The 23,083-nt window shown below is 40.7% G+C and overlaps 1 protein-coding gene across 2 annotated transcripts in view; it reads left to right on the top strand.

Annotated features, from left to right (window-relative positions):
* Window positions 1-1,669: 1,669 nt before the first annotated feature.
* LOC136995304 (cysteine-rich protein 1-like) overlaps window positions 1,670-23,083 on the top strand; it is a 36,845-nt gene continuing 15,431 nt past the window's right edge. Inside the window, exons 1-2 of one of the 2 annotated variants that reach the window (XM_067315623.1) lie at window positions 1,670-1,756; window positions 20,280-20,374. In XM_067315623.1, the coding sequence (XP_067171724.1) occupies window positions 1,714-1,756; window positions 20,280-20,374 (138 nt within the window). In that variant the 5' untranslated portion in view covers window positions 1,670-1,713. Of the gene's footprint in view, window positions 1,757-16,614; window positions 16,652-20,279; window positions 20,375-23,083 lie in introns of those variants that run through there. The other variant, XR_010886866.1, reaches the window with a different exon arrangement.

Below are 23,083 nucleotides of genomic sequence, written 5' to 3'. Positions count from 1 at the left end.
TCTTTTCTCTAACAGACTCATCAGACAGCCTCTCTTGTTCATTTACCCTCTGTAAAGTGGCATAAAACTGTACCCTAGCAATTGCTCCTTGTATTCATGACATGATGCTCACATTTCACTGGCACAGGCAGGGAGGCAAAGGGCAGGACAATGAAAACGAAGGCTCTTGGTTTTAGTTCCACTGCAAAAACTTGGATAAAGCCATACTCAGCACTGCTATATTCATCTGCAGCAAATGTTCAAAAAGAGGTTAGCTTTGAACGCTCAGAATTAAGCAACACGGTGAGGCCTCACTTCCTGCCACACGCTTTCCTGTCTTGTGTGCACTGTGGTGGCAGGTAGGCAAGCCTGCAGAACATTGCAGAAAGTGTGGCTGCGATGTTGACATACTCCTGTTTTGCTGGTAAACAAGAGGCAAGCATAACTGGGAAGAGCCATTTTGTTCGAAATGCCAGTTCGTCTCGTATCCACTGTATACTTCCTTCCACTGTATTCTCCTCCTGTGACTGCTATATGTGAGCACTTCACAGTCAGGAGCATGTTCACATCCTCCGTCGGTTACTGTAAAGTACGTTGTTACATATGCCCAAAGCTACAGAAGTGACACTGTGTTTATATGAGCAGGAGAAAGTCCTTGATAAAGTCTGTGGCAGAGCAGACACTTGAACCCGAGTCTTACTAATTTTGTCATTTCTTCTTCCCTATGCCAAAGGAAATATGTATCTAATCCTTGCAATATTCTGGAAATCTAAAAATTATTCTCATTTATGTATCAAACTTCCAGAGATAAGAATTTGGCAAGCAGGGCATTCTCTGGACTAGTGGGCCCCTCATGGTCCAGTTTAGCACAGACCTACTGACCATCAGCGCATACCATGAGAAACATGATTTTGGAGTGTTTCTGAAGAAGTACAGGTTAGGGAGGCTGATGTTCAGGACCATCAGGGAAATAAGTTCACTGTATGTACACTGTGTGTTGCCAAGGTACTCGCCATCATTGGGTGCAGCTGAGCTGCTGTTTCTTCTTTGACTGTATGTGTCCAATGTGCCTAAGAAGTTCAGAGAGGTGCCAAACTGAACCTGCTCTCTTCTTACTCATGCCTTTCACAGCAGGGGTGCCAAGTCCACCCTTCCAGCAGGCTTTTAAACATCCTCAAAGACAGACCTCTGCCATCACATACACATAGGTTCCCCTCCCCCACACTTGCATGTCTTTATAATACTACAAACCTTTCTGCTAAAATAGCTGTGCTACTTTTAGATTTGTTTTCCAATACATGAGCAATTCTTCAAACATAAGGAAAAATTAAACTTAAGGATTACCTTGTTACTAATAGCATTCCTCTCTCTTCAAATAGGAAAAAAAAAATGTAGCCAGACAAGTTTTGATTTTTGGCGTTCTTACAAAAAATATTTTTATCAACAGGATCTCAGCTAAATGTGGAAAACAGGCATAGAGATGCATCCCAGAACTTCTCAGGTACTGGTGGAGAAGAAGTGTTTCTAGTCTCCAGGGTTTTTTTAACCATTTCTGTTTGAATTCAGTTTTTCATACTGCAGTGCATTCATTTACCTATGGCCACAACATCCTGCTTCAAAAGCAAAACACGTCATCTTCTTGCTGTGGGCCATGGTCTTCCTGTTGCTTAGCTGAAGACTGCTGTTTTCATAAGCCGTGCTGAATGCTGCGAGTTGCACGGAGCAGTCCTGAAAATGATTTCTTATTGTCCCATATGTGGGAAGCCTGTTTACTTTGGTAAGTTTATACCATTGGAAATAATTTCTGTTTTATTATGTGTTTTTATAATGGAATGTGAATTCAGGCACTTTTTGACTTGCTTCTTTTGCATTTGCATTCATAATTAGTAAAACTCCATTCATAATGGCATTTAATGAGACATCATCAACTTAAAATGTAATCAAACAGCCAGTTCGGAGTAGCTGTGGTAGTTGCATATGCTTCTGACTTGCTCCATTAGGGTATTTACAGATCTATTTTCCCATTTTTAGTTGATCTTTTGCCTTTGATGGGTATACAAAAGATACACACCAGCCAGAATGGGAACAGACAAGTATTTTGAAGAGAGGGTGAAATCAGTGAAACTAAATATGTTAAGGGATGCCAAAAGTACTTAGCAAAGAAAACAAACTAAAACAGATTGACATTGTCTAATCTCTCAGCTACTGTGAACTTATATGTTACTTTAAATTTCCAAGCAGCTTCACAGACAGAGCGATGTTAAGCTGATACTGTTTCTCTAAACACATTTCAGTATCATCTGTTCAGAATTAAGTGAATGTCTGGATAAAACGTCTGGAGATCACCTCTCTAGAATTAAACAGTGTTCATATATATCCGTCTTGCTTCTTCATTTTTGTGTTCTGGCCTCAGCCTTATTGCTACTTCTGCTTCTTTCTGCTAAAATAATTTGAGCTGCTCCCCAAAGATTTGTGCAACAGGACAAGTTCCTATTCCTGTGTTGCTGTAGTACTTACCCAGGCTTGTAGCCAATAGTTTGCATGTGAAGCCAAAAGGTCCTGCTGCACTAAGAAATGGGTTACCTTGCTCTCCTGTGTGGGCAGAGATAGAGGACACTGGAGGGGCGTTGAGTGAGGCCAAGAGCAAAGGAGATGACAATACTGCCCATGTCCCATTGCCTTCTGGAGTTCCCAGGGAATATCCTGGATGTCCTATCTTCAGGACAGATCTGAGGGGAGAGCTGGACCTGCTGAAAAACTTACCCTCAGTTTGCTATGCGCGACCAACCTGATTGCAAGCATTACAGCATTCACTTGCTTGCAGCCCAACTGGTGCTCTGAAATGACCTCGGGGATGGCACAGCTTGTGCAGGTGATTCTCTGAGCACCTTCAAGCAGCCACTGTACATTCATGATTGCAAAGTGAGGAGGCCAGGGCACCTGGGTTGCAAGGGGCAATCCTAACCCACAGAGACCCTATGAAGCACACATGACCTTTGACAACTCCTCTAGGTCAAACCTCTCTGTCTTCTCTCTAGTTGCTGTTTGGGAAGAAAAATGACCACCACACCCCACAGCGCAGGCTGGGAAATGGGTCTCAGGCATGTAATTCTTCTAACTAATTGCATTAGTTCTTTGTAGTGACACAGAGTAAGGGTTTTTTTTAGAAAAAGCATTCTCTGAGATTTCTATTAGCTTGAGTAAGCATACATATGTGGAAGAGGGAGAGAGCTGCTGTGCATAGCTGTCCCTGTCCCCCGTGACCCACAGACAAAATATCTTCAGGTAATACTGCTAATGCATGAGTTAAAAAAAAAAAGAGAGAGAGTTTTGCAGGAGACATTCAATCATTTCTAACATTGGTTTGTTTCAAAAGCCCAGAGAATTGAATGCAATTCAAGAGAGTTTACTGTGTGGGACTTGTATCTTTTAAATATTATACCAAATTGACAGAAATCCCTCTAGTCAATGGAACTTTCTCATTTTAGTGGAGTAATTCCTCTCCTACTTGCTCAAGAATGTGTCACAGTGTTACTAGAGATGTTATGGTTTGCTTTTCTGGGCAGGTCTTATTTCACCAGCTTCATTATTTTCCAATTTTAAACATGTTTTTGATGGATTACTTAAAATGTCATGGCTCAGTGCACAGTAACTGCACTATTTCATAGAAGATCTCCTCTGTTGGCAGCTAATGCATCTGCTTAGGTGGCTACAATAGTCTACGCTTTATCACAGCTTTTCTACCTGGGATAGTTCAGTTTCTTCTTCTGATCTCACTCCCTGATTTTCATGAGTTTATAACTCAACAGTGTAAAGAGACTTACACAGAGATTATTAGCCTTGCTCTTCTATTATTGATAGGATGCAAAAGGAAAAGATTATAGCACTTTAGAGAAACAGTTTGCATTCTTTTTTAATACTCTCTGCTATACAACTTTTTAGCCTCAAAATAGTTTAGTTCAAGGATAAAAGTTTTATAAAATCCTATTTGTGAAGTAGCAGCATTTGAAATGGCTTTTGGCAATGTTAATCACTGACCACATGCAGCACTATTTTTTTTTCCTGTCAATCATCCCAGTTTTCTTTATAAAACAAGGCTCTGTCTTCATAGTAAATGAATCAGTTTAACTCAAAGCAGTTTTTTGCCTTTAACTTCTTAACTCAAAAAGTTAAAAATGATTTGATTAAATGACTAAATCTTTGTAAGGACACAGATTGATTTAAACCTGGTTACACTGGTCTAACTTCCATATGTGTGTTTACCAAAGAAAACATAAGCAAAATAAAGCAGGCTTAAACAGAAAAATTTTCCACAGCCTTTTGCATCTATTCAATTAAATTCATTCAAGTATCACTGAGAAAAGTCCTGTTCCCATTGGGTTCAAATTCCAGTTGGCTACAATGGACCAATATTTCACCCTTCTCTTTATTCAAACAAGTGCATCTTGGATATATATGCTCTTACAACGGTAATATCACACTTCCCTAGATGTTGCTTATGAACCAGGTTGTACTGGACAAGTTCATGGGAGTGGGCTTCTTCACTGTCCAACTTCCAAACAATTCCAGTTTCCACAATCTATCCCTTGAGTCAGAACACCACTGACACCAGCAGCAGCTGTGGCAGGAGTGTGTCACCAAGCCTTTTTTCCTGTTATGTCTTCCCAGTTCTCAGTCCTGCTATAATGAAATCAGTGCTACTCTTGCCATTGTTTTCAGTATCAGAGGAGGGACTAATTGTATTTTTTTTTATAATACCTCTTTATAATTGCACTAGTGTTCAATTTCCCTGTAAATGTTGTGATCCTTTTCAAACTGAGAAAACATATTTATGAAAATGTAAAATTTAAAAAAGAATATTTATATTCTGGAGGAAAAAATTTAGTTTTTAAACAACAATTCCAAATGTATGTATTTTGTCTGCTGGGGCTCCAAACTTATTTTTACTGTTAGACTTTCTGATGCAAAAGTAAAGGAATTTCCATGACAGAAACAATATTTTTCTTCTCAAAATCAACCTTTTCTGCTACGAGAAAATTATTCCTGGGCCAGCCCTAAATCTTCCCCCCTCTACTGGTGCAATGAGTGGTAACTCATTGCTGTAAAGCCTGTTCTGCTTTCTCCTGCTATAATTAATGTAATCATGTCACTAAAAGTTAACTTAGGTGCCTGGTAGACATGTATGCAGATTAGCCTAAACTGCCATGCTGTAAAACTATTCGACCAAGCTGCTGAGTGTCCCTGAATTTATCTTGACTTAGAGAGGCATATGTGTGTTTCTTGGTGCTGTGGTAAGAGGAGGCATTCAATAACTCTTTGTCAGTGAATTACAGAAGGATTTCTCTGTTTTCCTGGGCACTAGCAAGGAAATGTGGGAAGGCACTGGAGACTCATCAGCACCGGGCTCTTAATGCATGTGCTCTGTGCCTAAGGTAAAGTCTCATTAGGAATTAGGTTATAAGGACACCCTCCTGAGTGAGATAATCTTCAGGGGAAAATTAAAGGCACCACTCGTGTTGGAGTCCTGGCTGTCTCTGTGGTGAAGACAACGTGTGAACAGAAATGGAAACCAAAGCAACATCCTGACCCAGCAAAATCAATGGTTGCTTCACTCTGACCTTTAAAAGAAGAAGGATTTAACCCTTGAGTTGCCTGACTTGGATTAAAATCAGATGCCACTGCCTTGACGTTTCACTCAAAGAGGCAGAAGTGCTTTAGCAGCCCTGAGGTTTCAAAGAGCTATTACAACACACTGAACAGGGTTGGGCTGCTGCTGCCTCTCATGTCAGGATCCCGTTGAAGTGAGATGTGTCACGGCCCTCATCAGTGCTAATTTAGCTTCTGTCTGTGGCACACTCACAATTTCAAAGTTTTTATGAATATCAGGTTAATTTGTCTCTCCTTCCTGTCCTGTGGTTCTGGCAGGTGTCATGGCCTTTCATCTGCATCACGTTCCTCTTGGTGAAAAAGAAATCAGGCTTGACTGAAGAGTTGGACTGTTAATTGCAGAATGACCCTATACATCTCCTAGGACTGAAGCTGACACCTTCACCAACATGCTTTAGCACCTCATTAATAAATGCACGAATAGTCCGACAGACAGTCAATACAGCTACTTGCATGGCTGAAACTTGGAGGAGTTTAACAGATCTTGCTCAATACGTGACGTGTACTTAGATCATACAGCAATGGGAGGTTGGTCACTGAGCTATAACGTGGTGTCCTCTTCATTAATTGAGGGGATCACCTTAATGCAGCATTTTTATAGTTGGAGTTTGTACAATTACAGGACAGGAATATACAGGACCTTCATCTAATCAGGTCAAGGGCTGTAGGATGCAACTAATGTTAGGGGGAGTAGGACAGGCTGAGCATTAACCAGGTTAGGGGAATGTCTGCATCCCTAAATGCTTATCTGGGTCACCTTACTGCAATGAGGGGGAAAATTGTTGAGAATCATATGATTTTTTACTAATTTAACTAAGATTCTAAGTCCAAGCTTTTCTATTTCAGCACCACCCACTCTAATTATTCTTTAGTTCCATACTTTTTCAGCATTTTTTCTTTTCAATTGCCTTTCACAGAGGATTTTTCTTCTTTTAGGGCTACAGGTCCTGAAATGGAAGGCTGGGGTTGTAACAGCACGTATGTGACCATGGTGACACATATATGTTCTGAATTAAGCCTGCCTATTAGTGAGCTTTAGTACACTCTAGAAAGCCACAGGTCACATGGGCAGAGGAAACATAAGATGTTGACAGGAAAACAAGAAGTGAAGCACTTCTGAAGAAGAGACTTCAAACCACAGACCAGCAAATACCAGCCCTAGCATAATTACATGGCATTACACAGTGTGCTTGCTTCAAAATATCATGTAGAAGACCCACAGACCAGAACCACATCTGCAGGTGCAAAGCACAACTAGGTAACAGAGAACTGGGCTGTCCTTGCTTTCTTGTCGGCCACTTTGCTTCTTCATAGGTTTCTGTTGAGCACATTCTCACATCACATTGCAACCGGCTTGTTTGTGCTGGAAAGTGTTCATAACTACCATCAGTGAAGGGCTCTCCAATCTGAGATGGCAATTCCTGGCAACCCCTTGTGAGCAACCTTTCATGGGGCTCCTTTTCCATTTTCTGTACCAGCTTTGGATTTCTAGTCACCCAATCAGAGCAGAAGTATGATTCAAGCCACCCATTTAGTCTGATGTTGATGATCTCATCTAATTCTCATCTGCAGAGCAGATGTCAGCTCTTGAAATAGTCCATTTAACTGCTGGTTACTCTCCTGGGAAGTAATAGTCACCGCTACCATGCAATCCAATTGACTGACTTCCACATCTATCTCAGGATATGTTGATTTGTCTGCAAGAAATGGCTTTATCCTCATAGACAACTTGCCCGGTGTGGGTTACTAATTCTGGATAACTTAATTTTGGCAGTGAGCTCTACAAGATGACTTGTTTGCTATCCAAGCAGTGACATGATCCCTGCTGAGAATCATATTGTGCGCCCACACATTAAGACACACCTGATCCTTTGAACTAAGTAATACACTAAGTTGATGAGCCTGGCCTCGTGGCTGTTATTCAGCTCAGTAAGGGGGACAGAAGCAATAACTGAACATGTGTCACTATAACCCCTCTGCTTTGGTTGAATAGCTTGGTGTCCTCAGAAAGTGAAAAGAATAAGACCTCATTTAATACAGTGAAGCCTACAGAAGTTCAAAACCTTACTTTTACTACATAGATGAGCCAAGGAAGGCAAATGAATATACCTGGAGGTCTAAGAAACTATAGTTTTAGGGAATATCACCTATTCTGTGCCTGAGAACGGGAGTACCAAGAGGGGAAAGTGACACATAGGACCCTTACACATCTCTCATAAGATAGTGATGGGAAAGAGCACTCTAAGCATACCAAGCTGAATAAAAGTATCACATGGAGGTTGCTGCCATCCCTGCCAGAAACTCAGAATCACGTATGGGGTTTCAGAACACTCCCATCTACTAGTATTGGTTAAATTGCAAGGATGTTCAGCTGGCTAGAGACAGAAGTCATCCACTCTCTCCTCCTCTGCTATAGATCTCTGCCTCTAATTCAAGAAAATGTGTAAGTTCATGCTTTTATGTCACTTCCAATTAAGATCATTTATACAAAGTCTGGGTGCCACATTCAGTCCTGATATAATTAGATGGAAAGCTAGTTTGATGTATCAGAACTGAAGTTTGTCTTGGTCCACGTCTTGAAATTTCATCTACAATTTTCACATGGAGTCACCATAATCAAACTTCCTTCTATAACAACTGGTTGCAATGCCTTACTGTGTTGTTATTTACATCTTTTGATAGTGAATAAGAAACAGGATCAATGAGCACTAAAAGGTCAAACAGCATAATTTCCAAATTAACTATTTACCAAAATTCCTGAGATGGCATCAGCAAATCTTTGAGAAACATCTTAGAATTTCAGCAATGTTAACGAAGATGCCATCAGCTTTCTTCAGGAAGGGTTCCTTCTTTAAATGCAGGCAAAGAAATATTACAGCATAGCTAAAGACTTGGTGAAAAGCCAAATAGAAGTTGTGGACCATACTCCCAGGTGGTGTAAATCACCACAGTGCCAGTGACTTCAAGATTTACTCTAACCTGGGATCCGGCCAATACATTTGATCTGCAAACAAGAAATCTAACAGCATGAAATGCATAATGACTAACTCAGACAGAGAAATGCAAGTTAATTGGACAGAAATGAGGAAAAGGACAGTTTTGCATTTCTGGTCCTACCCAGAAGTCATGGTTCAGTTTATTGTTCTGCAACAGAAGCTCGTCTGAGCAAGTCATTTAGCTTCCCTAGACATGTTTCCAGCATGCAACACATCTAGTGGACTTCTCTCAGTGAGCCATTGTGTTTACTGAGCATATATAGCCATGTTAACATCATGTTGTGAGCCAAAAGCTCTGCCTCTCAGCAAGGCCCAATGCACTGTGCTGAGGTGGACACACTGGTTACATGGATAGCTCATGGATGGCTGGATAGAGCTGCTGCTCCACTTTGTGGTATGTATATATTCCTAATTCCTCACTGTTTCACCTGCCCAGTGGAGATAACAGTGTCCCCCTGTCTGACTCCAGTATGGTGAGAACAAATATATTAAAACCTGTAATAGCACCTTATGACAGCAGAGGTAAAAATGACAAAGTAATGCTAAGCAGAAATCTCAGCCCATCCTTCATGAGTACATTCTGAACAGCTGGGGGTATAATTGTCTCTAGACCAGAGACAGCTCTGGTATCAGATGAACATAGGTAGTTTCCAGCTGTGCTAATATTTTTGGCAACATGGCCTGCCACCAGGTATCTTCTTTGTAAAGATTAACCGTCACTAAGTCAACCTCTATTCCTCCCTTCTAAGTGATTTTTCCTACAGCAATTCTCTTCCCCTTTCTCTTCCACTCCTGCTCCAGTTTTCCCCAGCAGCTGGTTGCTGGCAGTAAAATAGGCAGAACATATGAACAAATACGATGTCATATAAAGAATTGCTACAGCTGCCCGGCAAACCTCTGTCCCTGACAGGGAAGGAGCATTGCATGCCTAGCCAACTCATTTCCCAGTATGTCTGGGAATCATGGTTTGTTTTATCCACAGAGAGTGAAGGCTACTTTGTGATATAAAGTGGAAGTTATTCTCAAACATAAAAAAACCCATCTGCTTGAGAATCTTATGCCATTCTTTCATGATAGTTTACATGCTGGAGACTGTGTGCATCAAATATTTCCCAGATCCTTTGTCAGGTCCCTTGCCTTGTGCAGTCACTGGCACCTTTGCAGAGTGGGTGTTAAAACACAGCCATTTAGAGGTGGTGATGTTTGACCCCTGAGATGTAAATAGCTCCTAGAGGCGATGAGAAATCAGGCTATCCAGTAGGTTAATAAGTGGGTATAGCTCTGTTGTGGATAAACTGTTTAAAAGAATCAGCAGTGACCAACACCATGGATATTAAAAGAGCAGCATGTTACTGTGGTGTAGCAATTTAATGGGAGGATTGCTTTTTTTTCCTTAGGAGATGACCACTTTATGCACCAGAGCATTAAGTGTATACAAAGGATATAAAAAAGAAATGCATATGTGTAAATAAGGAATGAGGTATATCTTGGTTCTAAGAATAATGGCTATCTATTATTAAAAGAGACAAAAGACAAGTTGCAACCACTAGCCCAGAAAATGTGTTTATTAAGCTGAAGTATGATCCCTTTTACTCCACTTGAATAATATCTCATTATTCTATTGCAAGAAAGGGAGAAAGTACAGAATTCAAGTATTGTATTAAAGGAAAAGAAACCAGTACAGACTTTCCCATGGGCCATGTGGTAGTTAGGGGACAAGAAGTGGAGGATAAAGCCCAAGTGGGCTAAAATGAAGAGTTCCCTATGGGAGCAGTTTGAATAGGGCAGAAAGAGGCACCTATGCCTCTCTGTTGAGAGACAATTACCAGGAAGTGTTTATCTCAGAGTCTCTATTAATTTTGAATGTGTGATAGTCGCAGCTATATTTCATTTGATAGGAAGTGGAGCCCTCTACAGACTCCTCATGCCAATGAGCTCCTGCTGAGAGATGCGCTGACATACTAATGCTTCACCCAAATACTCATTTTGTTCTGAGCAGTCTCCACGCTGAGGTTAGAATGTTCTGTGCTGAACAGGGCTGCACTATTCCTTGTGATTTAGCAAACAAAAGGAAGACCTTTTCTTTTCTTTTTTTTTTTTTTCCTTAAGTATGTGATGTGTCGTGCATTTATAAGTTCTATTGCCTCATGCTGGAAGGGGATAGGAGAAAAATTCCAGTGGATTTTTGACATCAGTATTACATAGACCTTGTTTTAGGCTGCAGGTACCCCCAAAAGTTAAAAGTGGAAGGCATGTGTAAGTCCTAGGGTACTGTCCTCAATGTTTTTATTGCACCCACCTATCCTACATCCCTCTGAGATGGGTTTGTGTTGTGACATTAACTGTACAATTGAAGATCAGAGACACAGAGCTAAAGTGATTTGTTCAAGGTCACAGAGGGAGTCTGTTGCAGACAGGCTGAAATCCAAAGAAGGCCACATGGCAAAGATAAAACATCACAGAATGGGCACCTTCTTCTACTATTTAACAAGGAATTCAATTAGAAGAATCATTACCAAGAAGGCCACTTTGAATCAGTTTGTGTCATCACAGTTTTTATCTTCCGCTTTCCTGCTGTCCACATGCAGATGTAAACCACAGTCCACCTCCTCACTGTCTTAACTGTCACAGGGTTGAGATGTTCACTCCAGCCAGCTAACTCAAGGCAGACACATGGCTTACAGGTTTAGTTGCACAATTCTGTCCATATTTATGCACTTGTAGTCCTTAATTTATTAATGAGGAATCTGTTTCACTAGATGTCACAAATAATTCACACAAGGCCTGCTTCTGAGTAGCCACCCCATTACTTTCAGTGCTTACCCAGGAATATATTCCAGTAGTTGAACTGTACCTTCTCCTCATGCTCTTTGGGTCTTCTACCATAGATGGAGGATTCCTTGCATATAGATTTCCTAGGGAGTGTAGACGACACCTCGGAAGGGCCAGCAGGAAAATGATGTAAATGTTTACTCAGTAACTTTGTCATTCCTCATGACAGAGCTTTCAATATCCAAAGGGCTCACCATATGCATGGTAAGAACAAGAACCTGCCCTAAAGAACTCACAGCGCACATGGAGGAGACTGAAAAACTGAAACAGAAGTACACAGAGATAAATGTACTTCCCATGACCACCAAGTGGGTTAGCTGATAATAATGTATTAGTCCCAGACATTCTTATCACAGTTCCTCTCTGCAGTTCCTACAACACTTTACATAGGAGAACAGTGTAATTGTCTCTGTTTTATAGATGTAAAATCTAGGACAGAGGAGAACTGAGGCCATGCTGCAAGCCAGCTGCAGAACTAGTACTAAAACAACATCTTCTGTGCTCCATTCCAGTGTACTGTCCATCTAGCTATACACCAGACCACAGCTGTGTCTGCCATCATCTTGGGTTTGCCTTAGGGAAGCATGTTTATCCAAGACGACAAAAAAGTTGTTAGGAAGAGACTGTTTGAAAGGACATGTCATCAAATGGAGATTAAGGAGGTTCCTACCGTAAGAGGATCACTGTAATGCAGACCAACCTAACATTGCACAGGTCTGATACAGATGTATATGCCAGAGTAAGCGCAGAATGGAAATAGTCCTAACCTGTAAGCTGTTATGGGTCTCTATTATATCAGGGCTTTGTGTATAGGCAAGCCAGTATCACAGGGGTCCAGCTGTGACTCCAGACAAGCCACACACTCAGAGCATCAGGTTTTGGCACAGGCAATGTTCACATACTAGACTGATTCTCTCCTGCTCCAGTGTCATTCTTTTGACCTGACTGGAGTCACTGTTATTGACCCCAGCATAGACGAAATCAGGAACATGCTCCCTAAATCTGGATGTCTAGTGGTGGGATGAAATAAACACAAAGCTCTGGAAAACACTACTTTCCTGCACGTTGTAAAAACAAATGATTTAAACCTTAGTCATGAAGACTGAGAAGCAAACTTTCGATGGATAGTGTGGAATTTTAACCTTATGACCTTAACACTCCTATGACTAGAACAAAAGCTGTTACATCATATACTACTACAATGTGCTTTATTTTCCACTTCATGGACAAATCACTCTGGATTTGCCTTTTCTATTTAGGCCATGGTGCAGGTGCGCTTGTGCAACAGACATATACCATTTTGTCTAACGCAGACAGTGTGCTACAAATTTATTATGATGTGAGGAATATACTACACCATGGCATTGCTCTATTACAGCATATGCATTTATGCAGTTCAGATTCAGCACAGCGAGCTGCCCTACTGCACAAATTAACAAAATGATGTCAATGTTATGTGTATGGTTTTTGTATTCCACAGCAAAAAAACAAACAAACAAAAAAACCACCTCATCTCAATTGCTAAGTACAAGAAATGCATTCCTTAAGCTGTGCAATATATTTATGGTACACCAAACGTGTACCAAAACAATGCAGACAGCATGTCATACTTTTATTCTTCAATGCACATACTGTTTCAAAGCAATGTCAGTATTTCATTCCCTAAAACTATAAATAATTTTGGTACACAAGGAATAGTTATGGAAAAACAGGACTGAGACTTTCTGAGAAATTTTGAATTCCAGGCACAGCCTTAAGTCTGCAGGATGTTAGCTTTAAGTGTGGATGGGGTTCTTTTCACTATTTGTAAAGAAAAAAAATGAAAGAAAAATTTGCTTAGATGCTTTGTGTCATCACAAATGCTTAGATGCTTACTGTCATCACGAGCAGGTATTTAGAAAAACCTCTTGATATTTTGAACTTCCTGATAATATAATCTCTTTCATGTTGGATGGCTTGAGGACTTCCTTGGGAAGCACTTGAAAACCAGCAGCTATGATTTGCTTTTGCTTTAAATCACTAGTCGTGCTCTCATTTGTTCAGTGTTGATACAAAATGAACCAGATTTTTGGCTGGTATGTACAAGTTTAGCTTCATCAAAGCTAGTGGAATGTTCCCAACTTACCCCAGCAGAACAACTGGTTGCTGCTTATTTTATGATAAATATGTTTTTGGCTACTTCCAGAATAAAAATACCAACATCAGCAGTTTCAGGAGAATGATTTTTAGAGAGAGAACATTATAATAAATGTTTTATATAGCAGTCCTCCCTTACCCTGGAAATGATAGGTTCTTTTTGCTAGGAAGATGTTTGCTGGTGCTTCTTTATAAGCCATAATCCTATTTTGCAAGTCACCAGCATAGCCACAATTAGGGCTCTGATTCGTGATGATGTCCTGAGGACAAAGCAAAACTGCAATAAAGCTGAATCCTGAATTCTAAGATCTGACAGAACTGGACCATGAGAGGAACAATATTTTGGGAACAATCCATAAAAGTCCAGTGGAGGATAGCCACCCTGAATGATCTTCTAGGCTACAGCTTTTCCATACCCAAGTGGTGGCTTCCCAAGCAAAAGAGCTGAGGGTCGGTTCCCTACAACTTATGAGCCAGGGTATACTTACAGTATATTTTTTGTTCTCTTCAAATGATTAGCTCCTTATCCCACAGAAATCATGTGGGGTGACACTATTGCCCCCGAAATGTAGCATGCTGTGTCATGTGTGGCTTCCTGTACAGCACAGAAAGTACAGTCCAAACCGGGAAGCAAATGTGGAAGGCTTGATCTGAAGCCCTGTGTGGGAAACAAATCCTGACAGGGCCAGTCTGTGGAGTTCGTGCAGGCCCAGTCCTCCAGGCCTTCTCTAGGCAAATATTACCCAGCCATTGTATTTTTGATTAGTTATTCTGCTCTATTTAGTCCAGACAACTCCCTCTTGTGGACACTGTATTCTGGAATAACAGTGATTTTATTGAAGAATGATTACCTTCCAAAGTCATTCTCTCTCCTCCCCCCCCCCCCCAAAATAGTACTCAGACAGGAAGATATTCAAAAATAGCTGAACTGGAATAGTTTTTCTTGAATAGCTGTGCCTGCTGCTCTTTCTTTGTATCCTTTTAGAGAGTTGTTGAATTTAATGGCAACAGATTTCACCATATCATGAAAATATTGCTTCTAAAGAAATGTTGCTGTGGCTCAATCTTGAACACAAATTACATACATGTTGTGGGACACTTGGAGAGATAAAGTTAGAAAATGATTTTGTCTATCAAGTAGTTATCTCCTTAGAAGTAAAGAGGGAAGATAAGTTTTCCTTATAACCAGTTAAAGCTGCTTTCTTTGAGAACATGAAGCTAACTTCACTGAAGTCTCACCAAGAAAACTGCAACTAAAGCTGATAAAAAAATAGTAATTATTTTTCTAAAACTTAAAGAAGACATTTTTGAGACACACTTATGAACATGTTTTAGAGTTTTTGACAAAAAACAGGAAAAATAAAAAAGAAGCTTAAAAAGTGTTTGGCACAAAACTTTTGAGGCCATACACTTAAATAAACACTATTTATACAGACTCTAGAACACATGGGCATTTGATTAAAAGCCTTTTTTTTTAATAGACCTTACATATTCTAATTCAACTCTAACTAAAATATGGGAGCAAAAATAATTTAGCAGAAGTTTTACTTTACTCAGTTGATTGCAAAGGTTGAAAAATATACTAATTTTTGCATAGTCCTGTTAGGCTGCAAGAGAAATATGCAAGGTACAGTTATAAAACACTGCTGTTTTCTGGAGACAGTAGTTATTCTGAATGAAATCTATCTTTCCAAGTAAGCTTCTGATTTTTGTTAGGTTATGAGTATTGCTGCTTTAAATATATAGCAAGAAGCCAGGCAGAAGTAAGGTGGAAAAAAGGGCTAGAGAGAAGCTGGATAGTAAGACAGATCAAGGCAGACACACCTTAATTCTTATTAAGGACTTAAATTAAAATGCTTGATTGATTCAGAAAACATTCTTCTGGGGAACTAGAAGACATGAAATGCTGCAATTCTTTTCCACTGTCATACGACAGTCTCATTTCTTGATATTAAAATTGTCCTCCCCTTTTAATGAGTTTTGGAAGAACATCAAGAGCTGCTAGAAGCAGGTGACTCAGGAGAACTTTATGCTCATACAAGTTTCTCCCTCCTGTTCCATTTATTTTCATATCAAGTGGATTTATGTTGAGCAGCTTTTCAACTACAGAACAAGATGCCAAGGGTCTGCATGCCTTATAAGGTTATCCATTCCAAGTCTCTGTGCCTTGACTGGCTTTCCTACACTTCGATTCTCTCAAGAGTTACTTTAAGCAGAAGGATTTGGAAATGGCAAGTGGATCCAACAGTAGTTGAACAAAGAACTCAGAACAGAACTGAAGTCTGATGCTGTTCACCTCAATTACTATACAGTACCCTGAATAATTCAAATCATAGCATTAAGCAAATATCAGGAGAAGGAAAGGTGCCATGCATATTCCATTTGATTTCCAAATCCAGTGTGCATTTGCTATGTTCATGACCTTTTTATGTTCAGTTTCTTTGAATATGTGTGTATTTGAGCTCAGTCAGTGATGATGCTCGGGGAAACTGAATGCAAAACTTAACTTTCACATATTCACTGAGTGCAATATAAAGGCATATCATATTTTTTATTGTGTTTTATAGCTAAATGTGTTAGTGTAACAGGGGTCCAAAACAATGCCATATGACACTTAACAGACCTAAGTGCTGTTCTAAATCTGTAATAAATGATTCATCAACAACTACAAACCAAGAATTATTTACAGAAGAAATCTGTGAGACTGTCATAATCACAGCCCAGAAAAGTAGTCAATATAAACACTGGTATTATTTGACACAGCATCATTTACTGTTGCTCTACACAAAAAAGATGTGAATTTTAGTAAAATGGAGAATTTTAAGATTAATAAAGTCTAAATTACCAGAGATGGTTGAAAAATGCCATGAAAGATATAGATTCAATTTCTTCACTAAATAATTTGTCATTTTGAATATTTTTCAGCCTGTTATAGTGCTATATTTGGCTATGATGGTTAATGAAATTGGAAGTTTGAGGTACATGTCTGATTTGAAGCATGTAACTGGCCCACTACAAATCACATGATTAAAGCTGGAAAGGTATGTAAATATTTTGCTTGTCTGTATTTCCTGGAGGCAATGCCCCTGTAATATATAAATCCTATGGAGAAGAATAACAGTGACAATGTGAAATAAAAAACTTCCCCTCTCTTTTAAATTTCCGGCTCTTGGCTATTTATGACACTAAACTCTGTGCACAATCCACAGACAGCAGATCCAGAGTACCAAGGGCTGCATGTTCCAACAAATGCTTCCAGTTTCAGGGAAAGCTGTCACTAGTGAATCATCACTAGTGTGAACAAAAGAACTTAAAAAATGAAATATCCTTGAGAAGGTACAGAAGTCCACATTACTTTAGGTTTTAGGAGATTATAGTGCCCATTCCAGCAGAGTAGACCTCATATAGTTAACTGTATTATTTTGCTTTGGGGCAAAAAATATAACCCTTGTGCATTCCAGGGAGTTTGGAATGAAATAACAATCTAAAACTGCACTGGATTCTGCAAGAAAAAAATGAGGAAGCTTTTTCTTGAAGTTTTGCAAGCCTAGACCTATATTTCACCTTGACTTTAATGACCATCTTCCTGCAATACTGATGTTTAACAATTTTGTCAAGAAACATCTGTTTATTTTATGTTGTTATAAATATACTTCTATTTTCTTGGACAGCAATTGTATCAGAGATAATGGTCAGGGACATTTGACTAGATGAAGTTTTGTAGAGCACATTATTATGGAGTAATGCAAGCAGTTCTTCTCCACTGAAGATTTCTGCATTGTGAGGATTAGTTTTCCTGACAGTGCATCCTTACACAGTGAAGTGGTAAGATGTGGTTCCACTGGTCTGAAGGAGGGTGATGTGACAGCTCAATCAGGAAAGAGAGGATTCATGCCAATAAATGGGAGCAGCTGACTGCTGGGACAACATGCATTAGCCACAACATAAATTTGGGAGTCTGAATGGTCATATCGTCCATCTGCATCCTCATCCGGCAGACTGCAAAATCCTTTCATAGGATCCATTAGACCAACCTGTCCAAGACATTTGACCTTATTTATAAAAGATGCTTTTACTAGAGCAAAGGGAAAGAGGAAAAGTGCTGTATACATTTGTACTGGCTAGACGGCTGACTTTTTTGAAGAAGCTCTGTAGTACATAATTGTGACAATACCTTATTGCCATTTTGTCAATAAGGAAAATGCAGCACGCTTGCCCAATGTTTACCCAGCAGGCCAGACATACAAATGACAGTACATCAGTCTTGCTGATATTCTTCCTATACGGCCACAGATATCCTTTCCTGGGTCATATCCTTCCCTTCCCTCCACCCCAAAATATTTTCCTTTAGGTACCAAACTGTAAGATTTACAAAAAAAATCACAGTCTTTCAGAACAATCTCAACTCAGATAGCAAAACCATTGGCAGGTTCTCAATATTGTAGCATCTGTAATCACTTTTACTGTGAGGTTTGGGGAGCAGGCTCTGTGGCTGAGAGATTTTTATTGTTGATTGTTATACAGAGGAGAACCTTTGAGTGACAGCCAGATACCCCGAGAACAGGATATAGCACCGGCACAGAGAGATGTGCTGCTTACTTTGTGTTTGTCCGTGGCTGGGAATGCTGTCCTGCCTACTGGAAAGGGGAAGCTCTGCACCTGCCCCAGACATCTCCAGCATCTGTGCCTGGGAGACACAGAAATAACAGTTACAGCCACAGTGCTTGAAATAAGCTGAAGGCCCCACTGCTCAGCCCCTGTCTGCAGGGATACCACCAGGTCCGTTCATCTCCCTAGACTCATTTATGTACAGAATAGGGCACAGTGTGTGAAGATGTTCATTTTCTCCTGCCAGAAAGTCTGTATAAGGGGCTCTGGACTCATCATTAGAGGCAACCTGACAGAAGAAAGCAGGACTGAAAGGTGCCTCCTCCTGGGCTTAATTCAGGATCAGTTTAGAAGAATCCATGAGGAGTGATCAAGGGGATCACTTCATGGAGCAGGTGCTCTTTACAGATTGCACAGAATGATGTCTGTGACCCATTTCCCTATTCTGCTCTTGGACTGCTGGTGTCAAATGTCATCATTGTCTAAAAGAGGGTTGGTTCCAGCTTCACAGCTGGAATTGTAAGACTTCATTTACTTTTGGATCACCCTTCAGATCAGATAATGTTGAACAATGCTGTTCCCCATCTGCAGGTGTAGGGCAGAAGGCATCTGAAGTTGTGGTGGCCCCACAGAAGGGAATGTTTATGTCAGTGGACTGGTGAATTTTTGCTCCCCAGTGACTCTGCCATTGTCTACAAGGGCCCTTAAACGAAACCTTTCAAGGAAACACCTTTATCCCATTCAGCATCTGACCAGAATGGCTATGTATGGATCTGAGTCCCAACTTCCCCAAAGTTTAAGCGTGGATCTAGATTCACTGAAAGCTGTAAGTTTAGTCTTGAACCTCATAAATACCACCACTGACTGCCTACTTGTGTTCACAAAGGCAGAATCTAGGAGGTAATGATTAGGGGATGCCACAGTTCAAAATCTAGCGAGTTTTGTAAGCAAGAGCACAGGATTTGTTTCAGATCCCATCATTGTGTCTGGGCAACCTGCTAATATTTGTGGAATAAGTCAGTATGCTTCTGCTTAGACTAGCAATCCTTGTCAAAAGGGCTTCTGGCTGCTGCCACTGCTCTGTCCCTGGAGCTTCTGCAAGTCTAGGGGAGCTGGGGGTGACATGCCTGTGCCATGGGTATTGTGTGAGCCAGATTGTCATGTGACCATAGTGAGAGCTGAGGGCTCCCAGCTGCTGACATCATGGTTGTCCATCTGTACTGGTCATCCGAGGAAGTACTTTGTGATAAATAACTGGACTAGATGATTTCCAGAGGTCCCTTCCAACCTCAACCGTTCTGTGATTCTGTGACTGGGCCTTCCTGGTTTACATCGGATGGCTATGAGATGAGGGCACTTGCAAACTTGTAGCAACACAAGGAATCTTTCACAGTGCTTTCCTTCCCTGCTTTGTGCAGTGTGTAGCTGATTTTCTTGATTTACTGGTTTAGGGTAACAAGAGTGTTGTTTGAGGAAAAAAAAAGAAATAGACGTAGGAAGATGTCTCTGCATCAATTAAAATTCCTTGTGTTACTATGGATCCTGTTCTACGTAGCAAGCTAATAAACACTGCCTTCCTCTTCAGCAGTTTCACTGAGGAAGATCAGATATATAACTGTTTCACAGAAACACACCAAGTAATAACAAGACATTCAAGTAGCCAGTGTATCTTCCTGGGTGCCTTTTTATTCCTATTAGTGTGAGAACTGGGAAAGGAATCCTAAAATATATGTCCGAAATATCTCCCCAGCTGGCTGAAGTGAAGAAGAAAGAAGATTTTTATTCTGGCTAGAATGTGAATTTTTCAAGGTTTAGTGCTTAGAAAGAGTAAACTCCAAACAGACAGAGACACAGCAGTGCTGATAAAAGTGACTTGTTGAAAAAAGCTAAGTTGTTCCTGTGTTAAAGATTCTACCTCTGCTTTGATACGAGGGAAAAATTCCGCCTTCCTCCCTTTCTTTGGCAAGTAATGCAATGGATCAAAGACCCATTTCACATACGTTTTGCTATCAATGAGTTGCTTGCAGTATAATTACTCATTTCCTTTTCTTTTGTTAACAGCTGAGAGGAAGCGTTCGCTGGGCAAAGACTACCACCCCCTTTGCCTGAAGTGCTGCCTGTGCAAACGGCAGCTCAGCCCTGGCCAGCACGCAGAGGTAGGAAATAAATTCTCCATCTGTCAGGCTTGAGGAATTAATGAAGTCCTTAACGAGGGGTCTCCCGATCCCTGTTTCAAAGGGCTGGCTCATCCTGGATTGCACGGAGGGCTGCATGCGACATGCTTTGAAGTTTTTTTGTGGCATGATAGATGAAAAGAGAAAGGTTGACAGAAGGTGGGCATAAGCTACAAGTAGCAGACAGATGGGAACTGTGGCAATGCGGAGGTCCAACAGTCGCTTGCTAATATATCCTGCTTGCCATCATAGCAAAAATGAAGCGTTGGGTGTCTGTCACACTGAACAGGCATGCAGCCACCCCAGCAACAAGGTGGACTGGATGTCTGCATCACAGGCAGTGCTGTAGTGAACTGAACACAGGGATGGCATGCTTTCCCAGGTCTGGGCAAACACCTCTCTGTAGTGGTACATATTCACAGAAGAAGGTTGATCTGTCAAAACTGAGGGGAAAGGGAAGTATTTCCATGACTTTTTTATTTTTTTCCATTAAACAGCTCCTCAAAAATCTTTACAATTGTTGAAAGATCCATTCTATATTTTTGGAAAAATAGTCCATCTTTTTCAGTTGGAAGTGACTATTCTGAAAGCAAAACTAACTACAAGGGGGAAAAAAAGGAATTTTGAGGCAAATGAAATAAATGCAACACTTAAAAATTTCTCAGACACCAAGTTTCAAGTGACTAAGAAACTTTTTAAAATGTAGATTATCAGCAAGCAAAAACTATCCAGGTTGCTTTTTTTGTTAAGTTACAGGCAGAATGATTTTGAAATCCTGGCAGTTTTCCTGGAAAAGAAAACTCTTCTCTGTCCCGTGTTACACACTGGGAGAATCAGAGAACAGTTCCAAGAAAGAAGGAGCAGCTTACAAGAGATGCTGTGGTTCCTACCCTGCCCTCAAGCACAATGGACTGAACTCTCAGGAGTATTTTCTCAATTGATGCCAGGCCTGGTGGTCCTTCATGCACCCTGCAGGAGCCATCAAATTGATCAGTTCTTTGGAGAGGCTTGAAACACTGACAAAAGAAGGAAGTAGTGGAAATGAGTTACATGCAGCTGTCCACTGAAAATGCAAGCTACTGTCCCAAGGCAAAACATTTTCTAGAAATTTAAGAGGCTCTTGGATCCAGGTATTCAGCTACCTGCTGATGTAGAGAAGGCCACCCAGTCTCAAGACTGAAAGGTCACCAAAGTCCCTTAATTTCAGAAGAGCCAGGTGCTGGGTTACCTCACATCTCACTAAGTTTTTTAATACCAGTATTGTGGTCTCTCCTCTTATCTCCATTTTCCTTTTCCCTTTCTTTGGTTAAAGAATGTCTTCCCATTTGTTTTAATATATTTTGTAAGATCTAACTCAACACATTGTTGGTAGTTCCTCCTTTACCTCTGTGCTTGGCTTCTAAGGTGTAGAAATCTTGCTGCTAAGTCCTAGTTCCATTTCAAGTAAGGTTGCCTGTATTTTCCTAGTATTTTTGTGAACAAGGTAACTCACCCAGTTAATTATGAAGTCATTTCTTACAGTTTCCACCACCACCACACACCTAACCCTCCTTCCTTAGCATAAGGTTTCATCTCTGAGTAAAGCAATTCTAGGATTTTTGTTTGTTTGTTTTCAGGTCCCTGACACCCCTGCAGTCTATATTACCTGATGAAATGCTAACTGCACAAAGTCTCTGCCCTTTTGGAAGTAAAAGCTTCATCTTTCCATTGTAAAGTAGTCATCTCACAAACAGTTCCCTTACAGCTTATTTTCTATGCCTTGCTTCTCTGTAAGAGCCTCTTGGTTTATCGGATTCTCTCAGACAACTGTTTTTGTCCTCCATTGTGCTCTCTGCTTTGTCACATTAGTGATGGTGCACCAGCCTGGCTCTTCCAGTGCAGATTTTAAGCCTCCCTGGGTCCTGGCTGTTTAATCAGGTGACTGGAGCCTGTTGTGCCATTTTTACTGATACTGTAACCAAAACAAGCAAAATCACAGGGCAGTTGTACATCAGAAGCTGAGAGAGATGAGGCTTTCTCCCACTTACTGGAGCTCTCTCTTGCACGGTGTTCTCATATCATTTGTCCAAAGTTACATGAGAGCCTGAGAAAGGATTCATAAATGTTCCCCTCTCTGCTCTTTGCTGCAACTGGCCAGGCCCAGCCTTGAGTCTCCCCGTAACTGATATTTCCTCTCTGTATTTAATGCATGTGCAAAATGGAAATGAGGAAAAATTGTGAAAGATACCAGTGGAAAACGCAAAACATTTTTATTAAGGGCTGCTGAACAGTTTGGTTGTTCTCTTTACAACTAAAGCTGAAAGTTCTATGAAATGAGTTGATGAAATTGAGGGAAAATGCATATCCCAGCTGGATCGGTGGAGAAGGCTGATTCCCAGCTTCTCTGCTATTTCATTGTGGGCTGCTGCTGCACGATGTCCTCAGGAGTGAGTGAGTGCAGTCAACTCCCTCAACAGGGCTCTGTGCTTCTGCCTGCTAAATCCCACTCCCCCCTTGCACCCACCTCAAACCAAGGAGCCAAAAACATGGCTTTTGGCCCATAGACATGTTTCAACTGGAAAACACTAATCTTACCCACTTCTAACTAAAGCATAATTATCATATTTCTGGGTTTGCAGCTGTTGTGGTGGAAGCATGGAGGGCTCCCTTAAATCATTCCCTCCTCCATACTCTTACTCAGTAACCACCTGT

Source organism: Apteryx mantelli, chromosome Z (genome assembly GCF_036417845.1).
Source record: "Apteryx mantelli isolate bAptMan1 chromosome Z, bAptMan1.hap1, whole genome shotgun sequence".
Lineage (NCBI taxonomy): Eukaryota > Metazoa > Chordata > Aves > Apterygiformes > Apterygidae > Apteryx > Apteryx mantelli.
Note: the sequence above shows the minus strand (reverse complement) of the source record. Positions and strands in the feature narration are given on the sequence as shown.